The sequence below is a fragment of the Eptesicus fuscus genome, chromosome 13, assembly GCF_027574615.1.
Source record: "Eptesicus fuscus isolate TK198812 chromosome 13, DD_ASM_mEF_20220401, whole genome shotgun sequence".
Classification (NCBI taxonomy): Eukaryota; Metazoa; Chordata; class Mammalia; order Chiroptera; family Vespertilionidae; genus Eptesicus; species Eptesicus fuscus.
In genome coordinates this window covers 1,492,692-1,508,829 of record NC_072485.1, presented here as the reverse complement: position 1 = coordinate 1,508,829, position 16,138 = coordinate 1,492,692, and the positions used below count along the sequence as shown (strand labels likewise).

The 16,138-nt window shown below is 46.3% G+C and overlaps 1 protein-coding gene across 2 annotated transcripts in view; it reads right to left on the bottom strand.

The window, feature by feature from the left end:
- Window positions 1-15,036, bottom strand: part of DDX6 (DEAD-box helicase 6) — a 36,013-nt gene extending 20,977 nt beyond the window's left edge. For both annotated transcript variants that reach the window (XM_008150095.3, XM_028158439.2), the window contains exons 1-4: window positions 14,960-15,036; window positions 12,086-12,557; window positions 7,931-7,994; window positions 6,515-6,619 (exon numbers count right to left, since the gene is read on the bottom strand). In XM_008150095.3, coding sequence (XP_008148317.2) covers window positions 6,515-6,619; window positions 7,931-7,994; window positions 12,086-12,480 — 564 coding nt within the window. In that variant the 5' untranslated portion in view covers window positions 12,481-12,557; window positions 14,960-15,036. The remainder of the gene's footprint in view (window positions 1-6,514; window positions 6,620-7,930; window positions 7,995-12,085; window positions 12,558-14,959) is intronic.
- Between the last annotated feature and the right edge of the window lie 1,102 nt (window positions 15,037-16,138).

The following is a 16,138-nucleotide window of genomic DNA, read 5'->3' as shown; positions in this document are numbered from 1 at the left end:
ACCCAATCACAGGGGTCAGATGGGTTCCATGTGGTCAAAACAACTAGCACAGATGCCAGCACTGTGGAAACGGTCCGGTGACAATGCTGTTATCTTGTTCCTATAACCAGCAGTCAACAGTCTGCTTATTGTGGTCAAGCAGGTCAAGGAAGAAAATGACTGGAGATCAAACCTGCAACCTTGGCGTATCAGGACAACACTTTAACCCACTGAGCAACCCGGCCAGGCTCTCTTATATGGTTTTTAAACAGGCCACCTGCACACTATAGCAAAAAAAAAAAAAAAAAAGGGGGGGGGGTGGGTGGTGGTGGGGCTAAATGGTCGCCAAGGGTCTTCCAATGATTTTCCGAGCCAGGTCCTTTATTTTTTTATTTTTATTTTTTTTGTAGAATCAGGGTGGGTCCTTTAAAACTATAAAAATTTTCAATGAAGTCAGGCAGGTAGAATTAATTTGGGGGTATCCTAATATGTCTTTGGTTTAGATGGAGGCTACTAACTTCTACATTCCTCTATTTTCTTTGACGGGGCTCATGCTCTACAGAAATTGTTTAAGGGTAAGACTTTGTAACAAAGTCAGTAAGCTAGTCTGTCAGTTAGGATGCACTGATATTTTGCCTGTATGCTGGCCATTATGATTAGCCTGGTAATTCAGCACATCCACACTGTCTCTTACCACTGTTTCCTAGGAAGACCAGGGAATATGAAGCAAGCAAACTCAGATTCAGACAGCTCTGAGACCAAGAGGAAATAATGTGAAGCTGCCAAGAAGAGGAGGAGAAAAGCAAGCTCAAAATTCTTCAAACACTGTGTGCTAGGCACTCTGCTAGGTAGATGCCTTATGATGTTTACGTCCTTTCAAGTTTGGTACTTTTTGTTTTACAATTTATAAAATGGATCCTCAGAGATTAATTGTTTTGCCCAAGGTTATGAAGCAAGAAATGCCAGAACCAGGACTTGAACTTAGGTCTGCAAGTAACAACATGTAAGTGAGGATGTGGCGAAATCAAAACCCTCATACAGTTAGTGGGACTGTATAGCCACTTTGGAAGTCGGGCAACTCCTCAAAAGGTTAAAGAGCATTGGCATATGAACCCACAATTCCACTCCCAGGTATATAACCCCCAAAGTGAAAACATCTCCACACAAAACTTGTACGTTAATGTTCACAGCAGCATCTATATAATGAAAGCCCAGCGACCGTTATGGCAGAACGACGGTCGCTATGACACACCGGCCACAGGGGCCACCAGTGCCGCTGCCGAGCCCGAGGGCCCCGGGGCCCGTTGCGCAGCTGCTGCTAAGGCGCCGGTAAAGAACGGAAGGTGGCCAGCGCGAGCCTGCAGTGTGAGATGAGGCTCTGTGGGACGAGTTCAATCAGCTGGGCACCGAGATGGTCGTCACCACGGCTGGCAGGTCAGGGCGCCCCTCTCCCCGCTGCGACCCTCCCCACGTGGCGCCGGTCTCGGGCAGTGGACTTTGGTCCAATCCACATGAGCAAGACTGAGAAGCGGGGGGGGGGGGGGCCCACAGCCTGGCCACCTGCAGGTCCAGCTCCTTCGCTCTCCGAGTCCCGGCTCTAGCGCAAGACGCCTGGCGCGCCGGGCCGGAAGGTACTGCTCCGGAGGCCAGGAAGGTGGCGGAGAGAAACCCTGTGAACCTGCTGCCTGACCAGCAAGCAGGCTGGGACCCGGCACCAGCAGAGATGGACTGGCTCAGAGTACACGGAGCTTGGGGGGAAGGCAGCCACCTATGAGGGGCCTTTCCACCAGCCGGCTCCTGGCGGATCCCACCTCAAAGGAAACTAAGTCTTTGGTTCCTTAGTTCGGTCTATCCCGGCTAAAGAGGAGCGGCTGGGCACATTTTAGGGGAGAATTAAGACTCTAAAACAGCGTGTTCTGTTCCGTGGAGATTGCTACCCGGTTGTCTTAGGCCTAAATTCCGGGTGATTGTGGGGCCTGGCTCTGCCGCTGGGGCCTGCGTCTTCCAATTGGCCTGTGTTTGTGGAAAGGGCCCAGAGAGAAGGGGAACAAGTTTTTCGATGCAATGGGATTGACCAACAGACAAAGGCAAGTGCCGGGCTGAGACTAATGTACACACAGAGACACCAGCTCTGAGTCCGCCTGGCCAAAGGGAGCTCAGGGCCTGTGTGCAGAGCCTTCTGGTGGTTTGTTTCCTTGCTGAGGCCATCCTCCCTGGGAAGCCTGGGGCCCTCGCTCAGCTCCAGCTCAGTGGGTCTTCTCCAGGCCCCTCCCCCTGGCCGGCCCAGACCCCACCCTGATTGGGGGCGGGGCTTGCCGGCCAACCTCCCGCGGCCCTTCCCCCCGATTGGCCTGGCCCAATTGGGGCAGGCCGGCTGGACCCCACCATGCACCCATGCACAAATTCGTGCACCAGGCCTCTGGTTATTCATAATAGCTAACAGTGCAAACAACCCTACCAACTGATGAGTGGATAAACCAAATGTGGTCTAGCCATACAATGGAACATTACTCAACAGAAAGGAATGAAGTTTTGATATATGTTACAACATGGATGACCTCTAAGGAAATACGATAAGCCAAAAGAGGAGAGCATATATTGTATAATTCTACTTATAGGAAATGTCTAGAAATAGGTAAATCCATAGAGACAGAAAATAGATTAGTGGCTGCTTATGGCTAGGGGAAAATGAGAGACTGCTAAAGGAGTTTGTTTAGGGTGATGAAAACGTTCTAAAAATGATTGTAGTATTGATTGCACAACTGTGACTATACTAAAAATCATTGAATTGTATACTTTAACCCTTTGCACTAGCTTGCTTTTTTCTCGAGCTGCTACCGATGCTAACTGTGTCAAGTCACACTCGACATCCGAGTGCAAAAGGTTAAATGTGTGAATTGTATGATATTTGAGTTATATCTGAATTTAGCCCAACAATCCCACAACCTTAGGTCTGATGATGGCAGAATCATGCCACCTTAGCTCTCCAAGTCCATGATCTAGGGTCTAGGGACTGATCTAATCTCTCTCTATATAAAAGCCTAAGCAACCATTATGACCGAATGACCAGTCGACCAGTCACTATGATGCATATTGACCACCAGGAGGCAGACACTCAATGCAGGAGCTGCTCCCTGGTGGTCAGTGCGCTCCCACAGCCAACCACCCCCTGGACCCCAGCCATGGCCCCGTGCACTGGGCCTGTAGTATATATACACGAGGTGTTTTTGTTCCATCAGTATCCATTTCCCTTTCTTAGTAGAACCCTAGCTTCCTTCTGAGGTATTACTTCTCCCCCACCCCAATGTATCAATAGTCTAGCCAAGCTCCTCAGCCGCACGATAGACTCTGGCATTGCTGTGTTTTCCACAAATTCTCAGGCAAAATAATAGTGAAGAAAAAGGCAATGTGAACGGTAGTCTCAGGTATCTAATACCTTGGCTAAGTGGCTGGAGAATTAATTGCCTATATGCTATACCAACACTGAGAGTGCAAATAACAAAATCAATTTTAAAATTTAATACAAAGGTGGAAAATAGAAGCCAGCAAGGGTCTGCTAAATGAACCAATAAATAAAACTATTCTATGGAACAATAACCCATAACATTTCTTACGCATTTATCACGTACTAGGCACTGTGTTAAGCACACTAACATCCATCACCTCTGTATCTTCACAACAGCCCTATGGTGTATGCTATCGTAATGTTATAGGCCAGCAAACCAGGGCTGAGGAAGATCTCGCAATCAACTAAGAAAGCAGTGGAGTTGGGATTCAGCCTGGGCAGCCTACTTGCAAATCGATAGTGTTCCTAAGCAGTTCTCTAAGCAGTTTAGACCAAGTTCGCCTGCCGACATGTTAACCATCATTTCCAAGCTTTCTAAATGCAGCTGGCTTTTTGAGGGCCTGTTTCCTGCATGCACCTTGCTAAGCACCGGAAATATAAGTTGAAGGACAGACCCTACAGAAGAGCTCTCAGAACTTTTTTTATCCTTACAGATAAAATACATTTACATGAACTACATTATAGAAAAGTAGTTTACATATTTTTAATATCCACATTCACATTGCCTATCTCGTGGTCGGCAAACTGCGGCTCACGAGCCACACGCGGCTCTTTGGCCCCTCGAGTGTGGCTCTTCCACAAAATACCACGGCCTGGGCGAGTCTATTTTGAAGAAGTGGCGTTAGAAGAAATTTAAGTTTAAAAAATTTGGCTCTCAAAAGAAATTTCAATCATTGTACTATTGATATTTGGCTCTGTTGACTAATGAGTTTGCCGACCACTGGCCTATCTGATTATGTATAACATTATCTTGACACTTTCTCTAGCCATAATAAACTTCTTTCCTTTTGTCCACAAAGGCATACTGTCACCCCTAGGCAATCACTAGCCTAGCGTTCTGTGCTTAGAACATGGATCAATTCTTCTTCCAGGTTGTCCCATCTTCCTCAAATGGCTACATATTTATGCAATTTGGGTAGAAAGTAGTATCATACTAAATTATCTGTACAATTAGCTTCACAGACTGTGAAGGCAGGAACCCTCTCTGCCTTGTTCAACACAACATCCTGCATCTAACACTTTCTAGGTCACTCAGTGTTTGCTTAATGAAAAAGTGCTCAATGATGTAACAGGGGATTGTCCTTAAAGCCTGGGTGCAACAGTTTTAGGTCTCATAAAGACAGCAGTCATGTTTATCACATCTGCATATGTACACTGCATGTTTATGTCTACATATATGCATGTACATGCATGCATACATACTGTCTATTCCCTTGCTATTGCCAAGGAACTGAAAGGGCCAAGGAACAAAGAGTGCACCTAGTGTTCAGATGTTGACCTCTAACCCTATTCCCCACTAATTGGAACTGGGGTTCCTTGGAGAAATGGCTGATTCCAAGACTGGAGCAGGGTAGGTAGATAAGCTTCACGATATGCCAAAAACGAAGTGCTCAAGAAAAATGGAGGGAGGAAAGGGTGAAGAGGTGGAGCACAGAGGATTTTTTAGGACAGTGAAACAACTCTGTATGATACCATAATGGTGGATATATGTCATTAGACATTTGTTCAAACTCATAGAATGTACACCACCAAGAGTGAACCCTAAGGTAAACTATGGACTTTGGATGATACATGTCAATGTAAGTCATCAGTTGTAACAAATGTATCACAATGTATAACTCTTGCAGAGAATACTGATAATGGGGTGGGGTGGGGGGGCTGTGCATAAGTGGGGACGGGGCATATGGGAAATCTCTTTTCAGTTCAACTGCTGTGAGCTTAAAACTGCTCTAAAAATAGTCTATCTATGGCAGGAGTGGGGATGGGCTAGAGAAGGTGGATGGGGGGGGGCGGAAGGAGACATATGTAATACTTTCAATAGTAAAAACCAAAAAAAAAAAAGAAACCTGATAAAAATAATAAAATTAATTAAAAAAATAAAAATAGTCTATCTGAAAAAGAAAAGGGGGCACGTTACAAAACAACCACAAAGGAGCTCAAATCTGGGAATTTGAGGACAAAAATATCATTGGAAAAAGAAGAATTCATGATTCCATACTGATTTTACACACACACACACACACACACACACACACAAGGACGAGATAGGGAAGGCTCTTTAAAAAGCCGAAGGAGTCCTAGAGTTGGAAACTCATCATAATCCAACAAAGATAGGATCATCAATGGATGCTAAGACTAGGAGAAACTTTGATGAAGAGTAGGATCTTCGCATGATCTTAAAGTGATCTCTACAGACTGCTTATAAATTTCAAAGAAGGAAAAAAGCTGCAATTATACAGTAGAAAAATCAGAGGCCACTTTGACAGGGTAATCAAAATTAAAATCACCAATGAGAAATAAACAGACACTGTATACACCTCCAAATGTGATACCCTGAGAAGGCCATAGCATGATTTCTACAGTATTTTGGCTAAGAATGTATTAACTTTAATCACATAGAAACATGAGACAAACCCAGAATGAGGAATGTTCTATTTTAAAAAGGGGGCTATATTTTTTAATATATCAGTATCATAAAAGACTAAAACAGACCAGGAAAATGCTGAAAGGAGGTTAAAGAGACATAACTATATGCAATACCCAATCCTAGGATGGATTCTATACCAAGTAGAAAAAAAATGCTAAAAAGGACATTTTTCGGGTCAATTAAAAATTAGAATACAAATGATAAGATAGAAATACTGTATTAATAAAGAATTTTTTTTAAAAAAAGGGGGAATTAAGAGACACAGCAAAAAAAAAAAAAAAAGTATTAACATTGATTTGACCACAGGTTATATAACAGAGTATCTCTATTCTTAGGGAACACTGAAATATTTAGAGGTGATGGCCATGATTTTGTAATTTATCCTTAAGAGGTTTGGGGGAAAAAAAAGGTTCGGAAAAAGAGTGCATATATGTGCATATATGTGTGGGTGTGGTACACACAAGAGATTTGATCATTCCCATAGATAAGTACATAATTATTCACTCATAACATTATACATGTGATAAAAAGGGGAAACATACCTGAATCGGAGATGGCTTTTCCCAGCCCATTTCAAAAATTCCCATCAGTAACTCCCGCTTTAAACAGTAATCTTCAAACTCATTTCCTTTTGTGGAGGTTACATCCTAGTCAACCAAACAAAACAATAATAAAAGAATAAAGTACAACTGTGTTCTTTTGTTAGTTAGCATGTTTAAGCAAGTTTGTCTGAGAAACTAATTCTTTATCTACCCCATTTAAGATATAAATATATGCAGATTAGCTCTGTCCTGATCTGTATTTCAACTATTCCTGAAGAATAACCACTCTCTAACAGACACAGGCCATTTAAAAACTGTGTTTGGAGGAAAGGCCACTCTGGGGTCATATTTTTAAGGAACAGGTGGAATACTGTAAGAATCATGCTGTGAAATTAAAATCCAAGATATGAAATCAAACCCTCATTGCCTACACATAGCTTAGTCAAAATCAGGGCTTCTCAAGCTCAGCAATATTGACATTTGGGCCAGAAAATTCACTGCTGTAAGGGGCTGTCTTATAGCCTTTCCCCAGCTGTGATAACCAGAAATATTTGTAGCTATTGCTAAATATCTCTTGGTTGAAAATACTGGGCTAAGAGAACTAACCATTTTCAACTTCCAGGGGGAGCGGGCCTAAGCCATCAGTCGGACATCCTCAGCACTGCCATGGAGGCGGGAGAGGCTCCCACCACTGCTGCTGCACTCGCCAGCTGTGTGCCTGGCTTCTGGCTGAGCAGCGCGCCCCCTGTGGGAGCACACTAACTGCCAGGAGGCATATCCTATATGGAGTGTCTGCCCCCTGGTGGTCAGTGCACATCACAGTGACCAGTCATTCCTCCATCAGGCCGAAACCGGCTCTCCAATATCCCCTGAGGGTCTCAGATTGTGAGAGGGTGCAGGCCAAGCAGAGGGACCCCACCAGTGCACGATCAGGGCCAGGGAGGGATGTGGGAGGTTGGCCAGCCAGGGAGGGACTGTGGGAGGGCTCCAGGGTGTGTCCAGCCCGTCTCACTCAGTCCTGATCGGCCAGACCCCAGCAGCAAGCTAACCTACCAGTCAGAGCATATGCTCCCTGGTGGTCAGTGCACATCATAGCGAGCAGTTGAATGGCCTTAGCATATCATTAGCATATTACGCTTTGATTGGTTGAACAGCCAACTGGACGACTGGATACTTAGCACATTAGGCTTTTATTATATAGGATTAACTAGAGGCCCAGTGCACGAATTCATGCATGAATTGGGTCCAGCCCAATTGGGCCAGGGGGAGGGGACATGGGAGGCTGGCCAGCTGGCCCGTCCCCTGGTCAAACTCCCAGTCAAGGGGACAATTTGCATATTAGCCTTTTATTATATAGGATTACTTCACTTTTAGAGTTTCCACACTATCTTAAGTTAAATTTTACAATCAACTTACCGAAGTTTTGATTCTTAGATCCTTTGGAGGGAGTTTTAAAGTCTTTTTCCAGTCATCACCAGGTCTAGAGAGAATGTAGTAAAACTGAAGTATGAGAATTCATAGCATCATATTCTAATACAAAGATAATTCATCTCAATTATAATCCTATTAATAAAAGCCTATGTGGTCATGTCGCCCTCACACCATAATGAGCAATCACCAGGAGACTGCGTGTGTAATGGGCGTACGCGGACAGGCAGGGGCTTGACGCTGCGTGCGTGGCGGCGGGTCCCGCTGCTCCGCATTGCGAGGCCAGGGGTCCCGGTGGCTCTGCGAGACACGTCCCGAGGTTCCGGCCTACCTCTTTGGGGAAATTGATTGCAGGGCTCCAGCACTGTGACAGGGCACAGGCCAAGCTAGGCCTCCCCCCCCCCCCGCCCCAGTGCATGATTTTCATGCACCGGGTCTCTAGTTAAGTTATAAAAAGCAGAGTAAGTTTAATATATTGCCATTTATTTAGGAATATAGTTAACAGCCCTGGCCTTTGTGGTTCAATTGGTTGGAGAGCATCATCTCACACACCAAAAGGTGGTGGGTTCATTTCCTGGTTGATTGCCTGTGGGAGGCAACAGATCAATGTCTCTCTTGTATCAATATTTCTCTCCTACCCCACCCCCCCCCGAGCCAATTTTTAAAAATCTAATATATAAAGAATATAGTTAACAGAGATAAACATATCATGTATGTGTTTTAATTTAAGCTAGTTAACAATATTAAAAAATTAGAAGATTTTGTGTAAAAGTCCAGATTCTGGCTTTTCCTGTAAAACTGGAAGCTTTAGCAACATTGGTTCCAAATTTCTGCATGGCAACAGTTTGAAGGAGCGTAGTAACTGAGTTTAAAATCAAGCAGCTGACCCTTTAAAGAGGGCAAGTATCCTCTCATCTGGCACAGCCATCTGAGTTGATAACTTCCAGATACTAGTTAAAACCAAGGACTCCAGCCTGGCTGGTGTGGCTCAGTGGTTGAGCATCCACCTATGAACCAGGAAGTCACGGTTTGATTCCCAGTCAGGGCACATGCCTCGATGTGGGCTCAATTCCTAGCATATGGCGTGCAGGAGGCAGCTGATCAATGATTCTCTCTCATCATTGATGTTTCTACTTCTCTCTCTCTCTGTTCCCCTCTGAATTAAAACAAAACAACACACCAAAGACCCCAGTTTCATCCCTGACTCTACCATTTATTTTTTGACCATGCAGCAGGTACTTTTCCAAGTTTCCATTCTCATATATACAACGGGTTAAGAATTATATCAGATAATTTACATAAGGCAATCGGTACAGAGTTGGGCTTGGTCCCCAGTAGGGGAGGCCTGCGGGGGGGGGGGGGGGGGGAACAGGGGGAAGACGGGGGATGGCCAATTGGTGATTCTTATTATTGATGTTTCTGTCTCTCTCTCCCTCTCCCTTCCTCTCTGAAATCAGTAAAATATAAAAACAAACAAAAAAAACTCCTTTAAAAAAAGAAAAAAAATGAACTCAATATTATCTGTTAATGAACATCTCTCTTAATCTTTTTTACCAGTTATACTTTAAACCAGCGGTTGCCAGCCTTTCAAACCTCGAGGGCCACCGGTTGGTGACTGCTGCTCCAAAAGTTTCCTTAAACCAGTGGTCGCCAACCTTTTGGACCTCACGGACCACTGGTTGGCAACCACTGCTTTAAACTATGAATACAGTTAAAAAACAAGAAAAATATAATTTTAAAAATCTCTTTTAGGCCAGGCAAAACCTCTACTATAATATCCAAAGCCATATAGGAAAAAAAAATTGGCAATAAGGCAAACAATGCTTTTCAACAGTGTTGTCTTTAAAATAAATAAGTTTTGCCCTGGCTGGTTTGGCTCAGTGGATAGTGTCAGACTGCGGACTGAAGGGTCCTGGGTTCGATTCCGATCAAGGGCACATGCCTGGGTTGCAGGCTCGATCCCCAGTAGGGGGTGTGCAGGAGGCAGCCGATCAATGATTCTCTCATCATTGATGTTTCTATCTCTCCATCTCCCTCTCTAAAATCAATAAAAGAAAATATATCTTAAAAAATAAGTTTTTTGCCCTGGCTGGTGTTGTTCAGTGGTCAGAGCTTCACCCCGGGGAACGAAAGGGTCTCTGGTTTGATTCCCGGTCCAGGGCATATACCTGGGTTAGGGGTTCGCTCCCCATCTCTGGTGGGGGTGTGTACTGGAGGCAACCAATCAATTGATGTTTCTCTCTCTCCCTCTCCCTCCCACCCTCCTTTTCACTCTCTAATAGCAATGGGGGGGGGGGGGATATATAATATGTTTTCATTGATTTCATTATAGCCGCTCATAATCAGAGCCTCCAAAACATTTCAAGTCTTGATTTAGAAAGATGAACACTTATTTTACTTAAAGCTAGGTTTCATATAATCAGACACTCTAAGAAAGGTACCTATTTGCTACCACTTCCAAGGGTATTAAAGCCTTCTACCTCAACCTATACCACAGCAAAGTTTCTAAGCAAAAAAATGTCAGCCACACTGTCAAATTCAACAGTGAATAAAAGTACAGAGGATACAATGCAAAATCTGTCCACAAGGAATTTAGAAACCAAACTACTTAAAACAAGAAAATAAGTGATAGCTGTAAGTATTAGAAGAGTCCTGAACAGCTGATGGGATCTAGAAGCCTTCATGGAAGAGATGACACTTGAACTATAATTTAAAGAAGCCAAAGAATTGAAAAGAAACTATTAATCCTTGGAAAACAAAAGTAAAGCCCACTGTTGTCTCAAATTAGAATAACATAGATTTGTTTCTATTTTTAAGGAATAAAAATAGCCTAAATTTTGCTAGCCTATTCATAGTTTATCAAGACAAACTACAATTCAGAAAATATTCTAATTAAAGCATTCACCTTAAAAATAATAGAATATGCATTAATGACAATTCTCCCAGTGACCAAATCAATTCTATTGGAAATTCTTATAGGTCACTAGTGAACCACATAGCAGTGACCATCTATATGATATCCTGTTATCTTATAAAAGCCATTTTTCTTTAGGAAGTGCTTCTTAAGCATGGAAAATATCTGGATTGTAACACAAAACATTTTAGTTCAGTGAACCGGTTTCATCATCTTAGAAGATTTCTAGAGGTTAAATCAATTATATGGCTAGGTTCTTAACAAAGCCAAATCTCAAATGGGTCAAGTTTAAATGTTAATTTTCTATTAACGAAATCTTTAGAGCGATATTTACCATTCAAATAATGTATAGTGAACACTTAAAAAATGGCAGCCTACAATCTTCCAGATTTGAAAGAAAACACATTCTGTAGTCAGATGAGGCTCTTAAGTTTTTAGTCAACCAGGCCAGTGGTCGGCAAACTCATTAGTCAGCAGAGCCAAATATCAACAGGACAACGACGGAAATTTCTTTTGAGAGCCAAATTTTTTAAACTTAAACTTCTTCTAACGCCACTTCTTCAAAATAGACTCGCCCAGGCCGTGGTATTTTGTGGAAGAGCCACACTAAGAGCCGCATGTGGCTCGCGAGCCGCAGTTTGCCGACCACGGAACTAGGGGAATTGGGGCTATTCAGAGATGTGTTTCCCAGAGTTCAAAATCCTGAGATTCTCTATTTGACTGTGTGTTACTTTGTGTGTGTATGTAACAGGAGAAAGCTTATAAACCAAAAAATTTTAAGCTAAGTTGCAAAAACTGAAAAAAAAAAAAAAAAAAGTTATGGATAAATTTTATGAGTACATTTGGAGGTAAGAAGGCTGGGCAAGACCTTACATTTGAAACTTGAAACTGACTTTAAATGTCATTTAAACTAGGACATGGTGCAGTTATACTAGGGAAAAATCATATTGACAAAAACAAGATGAATCTGAGCTAATTATGAAAGCCAGCAATGTTTAAAATATAACCTATACAAAATTAATATATATCATCTGTACCTATATTCATTACTTAATAAACCTGAATTAATTATGACAGAAATACATTATTCTATTGCAAATACCTACTGGCCATAAAACAAAGTCATCTGTCCTGTACAATCAAAACGGTTCAAGTACACAGAGTGGTCATAACACAGGAGGAAAGGAACTCTCCTTGGTCCCAGCACGTTTGTCTCTCCCAACACTTACTTGATAGCGGCGGTCACACTCTGCGCTTGCTGCGGAGTGCCATTATTGATGGTGGTGGTGTTTTTCAGTTGGTTCATCTGTTGCTGTGTCGGTGTGCCCCCTCCTCCGGGGCCACCGCTGGGCTTCACAGGGCCCCTCAGCTGACCGTTCTGACTGGACAGACCCATTATAACAGGGTTCTCCGTTCTGGCCGTGCTCATGCTGTATGAAACGTACAGATGTCTCTTCCAAACTTCAACACTTTTGAAAATCAGTAGAGAAACTGTAATACAGTTTATTAGGCTCTCCAAAATGAAGAGATAAATAGAAGTCTTGCTCAATATTGAGTCCTTTATTGCAATGCAGGCAAGCACCTGTAAGTCTCTGAACAGTAAGCAGCAGTAACTTGCTCTCATGCACCGAATCAACTTTTTGTTTTTTTAAAGGTTCTCTAACGAGGTTTGGTTATATATCTGAATTCACTCACTTCAATCTGAAACAAAGAAAAAGTTAAGTTAGCAAACACATGAAGGTTAGAAAAAACTGTTTCCTAACACTTTTTAAATTAAAAAATTAAGAATACAACTGCACTTAGATCACATCATTAGCCAGGCTAATAGACACAAAAAGATGAACTGCACACAAAACCAAACCCACAATGAAATCAAACTTTTAAATTGTCAGCTCAAAGCAACCCAGAGAATATTAGCATAAAGGTACTGTAATTAAATTAGCAAGTTCTCAAGTGACAATATCTTCTCTTCAGTTTCCTCCCTGAATTTTCTAAAAGTCAATGATTCATTCCAATTAATTGCGTCACAACTCAAATAAGTATCTCACAACTTAAGAGTAAGTCTACCTATGTACAAGGCAAGACAAATTTCTTCTCTTTCTGACAGCAAATGAGAATCCTCTAAGAGCTATATAAGCTTTTGACTTAACTTCATGCTTTTAGAAATATAAAACCCATTTGTAACCTTATGAATTTCAAGTGCAGAAATTAAACTTTATGAAGAAGAACGCCATTTTCTTTAAGTTCTTGTCCTTTAAAACAGTAACTGAAGCAGGAATATAGACATGTCTACATGTCACAATATTTTGCTTGAAAACAGCCAAGAATTTGAATACTAAAAAAACTGTTAGCCCGGCTGGTGTGGCTCAGTTGTTGAGCGGCGGCATCAGAACTCAAAGTCAGGATTCAATTCCTGGCCCAGGCACAGACTAGCGTTGGGGGCTGATCCCCCGTAGGGGGCGTGCAGGAGGCAGCCTTTTGATGATTTTCATCATTGATGTTTCTCTCCCTCTCCCTTCCTCTCTGAAATCTATAAAATATGTGTGTGTGTGTGTGGGGGGGGGGGGGGTAACTTCCTCCATTTTTAATTATTCCCAAAACCGAATTCATATATTAAAATGAAGTGAATAAAAAATTTACCAAGGCCAGACAGAAAATAAATGCCTACTCTGTTGGGTTTGTTCCTTTTTACCTCCTTACCCAAAATACACAAGCTTATTAATTAGTGTTGTTTTTGTCATACCCCACGGCTTCTCAAACAAAATTTTTCTAAAATACTTATGCCTTAAAAAAAGAAAGTTGCCTCACAAGCAAATCCTGATTATCACAAACACAAAGAGGTATTATTTCAAAGTCTCCCAGAACCTGATTAACTTCTTAAGCAGATCGTGGTTAACAGTTACCTAGTTTCTGTTCAAGGCAGTGAATGGTATCCTATAGTGACAGGTTTATATCCTGATCAACAGTATCAGTAGTTCGCACCAGAAAACTTGTTTGCGAAGTACGAACAGGATGAAGAGGGCAACCTCCAAAGATTAAGTGTTATCATTACTATCCATCCTGTGCGTAAGACAGATTTCAGATCCCGAGTGAGAACTGCGTCCCTCTTAATTAAAACCGAAACTTGCACTGCAGCACTCTCAAAGGGAAATATTCCTCCTACCCCTTCCCAACTTAGATTTGCAACTTGTATTTCTACATTTTCACAAGTTCGAAGGAAACGTAGAGTCGCTGGGAGGAACCGCACGCGGAGTTAATTACAGCACTTCCCAGGCTGTAGTTGGCAACTGACAGTTTTACTCCGCAAAAGGGCCCGTCACCCCGACGCAGCTCCTCCGCGGTGGGCTGCGAGCCGGGCTGACTGCTTTGTTGTGAAGAGGGGAAAGGGGGTGAAGGAGAGAACGCACTAAGGAAAGACACAAGCCCATGATTTGAGCCTCGTAATTGTAAGATAATAATTCAATTATTTCTTGCTCTCCCTGCCCCCCCCCCAAAAGACACCCACAGTCCAAGTCAGCTCCCCGTGATCATAAACACACAAGGGTTGGGGCCCTGCAATCCTATCTGCGCAACAAGAGCAGGGACCGAACCAGCTCCGTGAGTAGGAAACAATATGGAGTTTCCTATAAGGCCCCAAAGAGAAACCCTTAACCAAAAAGCCCTCCTTTCCTCCACGACTCGGGGGCGCCAGCAACACCCTCTCGCTACCGACCTAATTCCAGCCCAGCAGCTGCCGGTCCCTTCCCCGCCGAGCCCTCGGCTACTGCACCCCCGCCGCCCCCGGAGGCTGCCTCGTACCCGCTCACTTCCATCGTGGCCCGGGGTCCTGGCCGCCCCATGGCCCTCATTCCCGCGCTTCTAGAGAGCTCCTCGGACCCGTGGCCGCTCCCTCGCGGACCCCGCCGCGCACCACATCCCGTTTCCGACTCCTCTCAGGCGCCCCGACCCACAGCTGCCGCCTGCCTTCCTCCCCCGGGCCCGTCCAGGCCTCAGGCCGCCGCCTCTGGGCGCCCCACGCCGCGACGGGCTCCCCGCAGCCGCGACTGCGCCGCCGACCTCACCCCCGCCCTTCACCCAACTCCCCGGCTCGGCCCGAGTCCTACCGCCGAGGCCGCTCCGCTCGCACCCTCGGCCCTTTATTGTTGACTCGAAGCTCCCAAAATGGCGGCGCTCCTTCCTCCTCGGCTCCAGCGCCCGCCCCGCCCGCCGCGCCGCCGGCCCCGCCCCGCGCCGCCGGCCCCGCCCCGCGCCGCCGGCCCCGCCCCGCGCCGCCGGCCCCGCCCCGCGCCGCCGGCCCCGCCCCGCGCCGCCGGCCACGCCCCGCGCCGCCGGCCCCGCCCCGCGCCGCCGGCCACGCCTCCTAAGCACCGCCCCGCGCCACCGGCCACGCCTCCTAAGCACCGCCCCGCGCCGCCGGCCACGCCTCCTAAGCACCGCCCCGCGCCGCCGGCCACGCCTCCTAAGCACCGCCCCGCGCCGCCGGCCCCGCCTCCTAAGCACCGCCCCGCACCGTCGGCCACGCCCCTAAGCACCGCCCCGCGCCGCCGGCCACGCCTCCTAAGCACCGCCCCGGGGCCCACCCGGCCCCCCCCCGCCCCCCCCCCGGTCCCTGCCCGGCCCCGCCAGCCCCAGCCCCAGCCCCGCCCCGCACCCCCAGTCCCGTCCCCCGGCCGGGCCCAGCGTGGTAACCGCGTCCCAGGTCTGCGGCCCTAATTCCGCTGCTGCGCGCGCTCAGGCCGCCGCCGAAGTCTCCACTGGCCACTGGCCGCCTCGCTGCGGCGCCCGCCCTGGCCCGCCGCTCCCCGCTTTACTCTTGTGCCCTCCCCCCCCGCATGGCGGCGGCTCCTCCTCCGCGCAAGATGGCGAGCTCTCCGGCGCCGCGGCACGGTCGCCTCCCGGGTCCCCGGCTCCCGGGTTCCCCAGCTCCCCGGCAGGAGAACGCGGGGCCGTGCTCACCCCGCGGGCCGCGGACGCCGGGCTGGGAGAGGGGGTGCGGCTGCTCCCCAAGGGGAGGGAGGGCTGCCTTTCCCACCGCGGGGCCGAGGCCCGCAAGTGTCCGCCCTGCCTTCGCCCCAGGGGACCCGGGGTGGTGACCGCGGCGGACCTGCATCTCCTGCCCCGGGACGCGCTCTGAGCGGGGCCTCCCAGGCCACAGCTCGGGACGGAGAGCGAGAAAGGCGCCGGGGCAGCTGCGGGGGAGCCGTTGTCCTGGGAATAGGTTCTGAAGGGACGGGTTCCGGCCGGCCTGACCCTCACCAGAAAGGTGCTATGTGTTTGTCCCC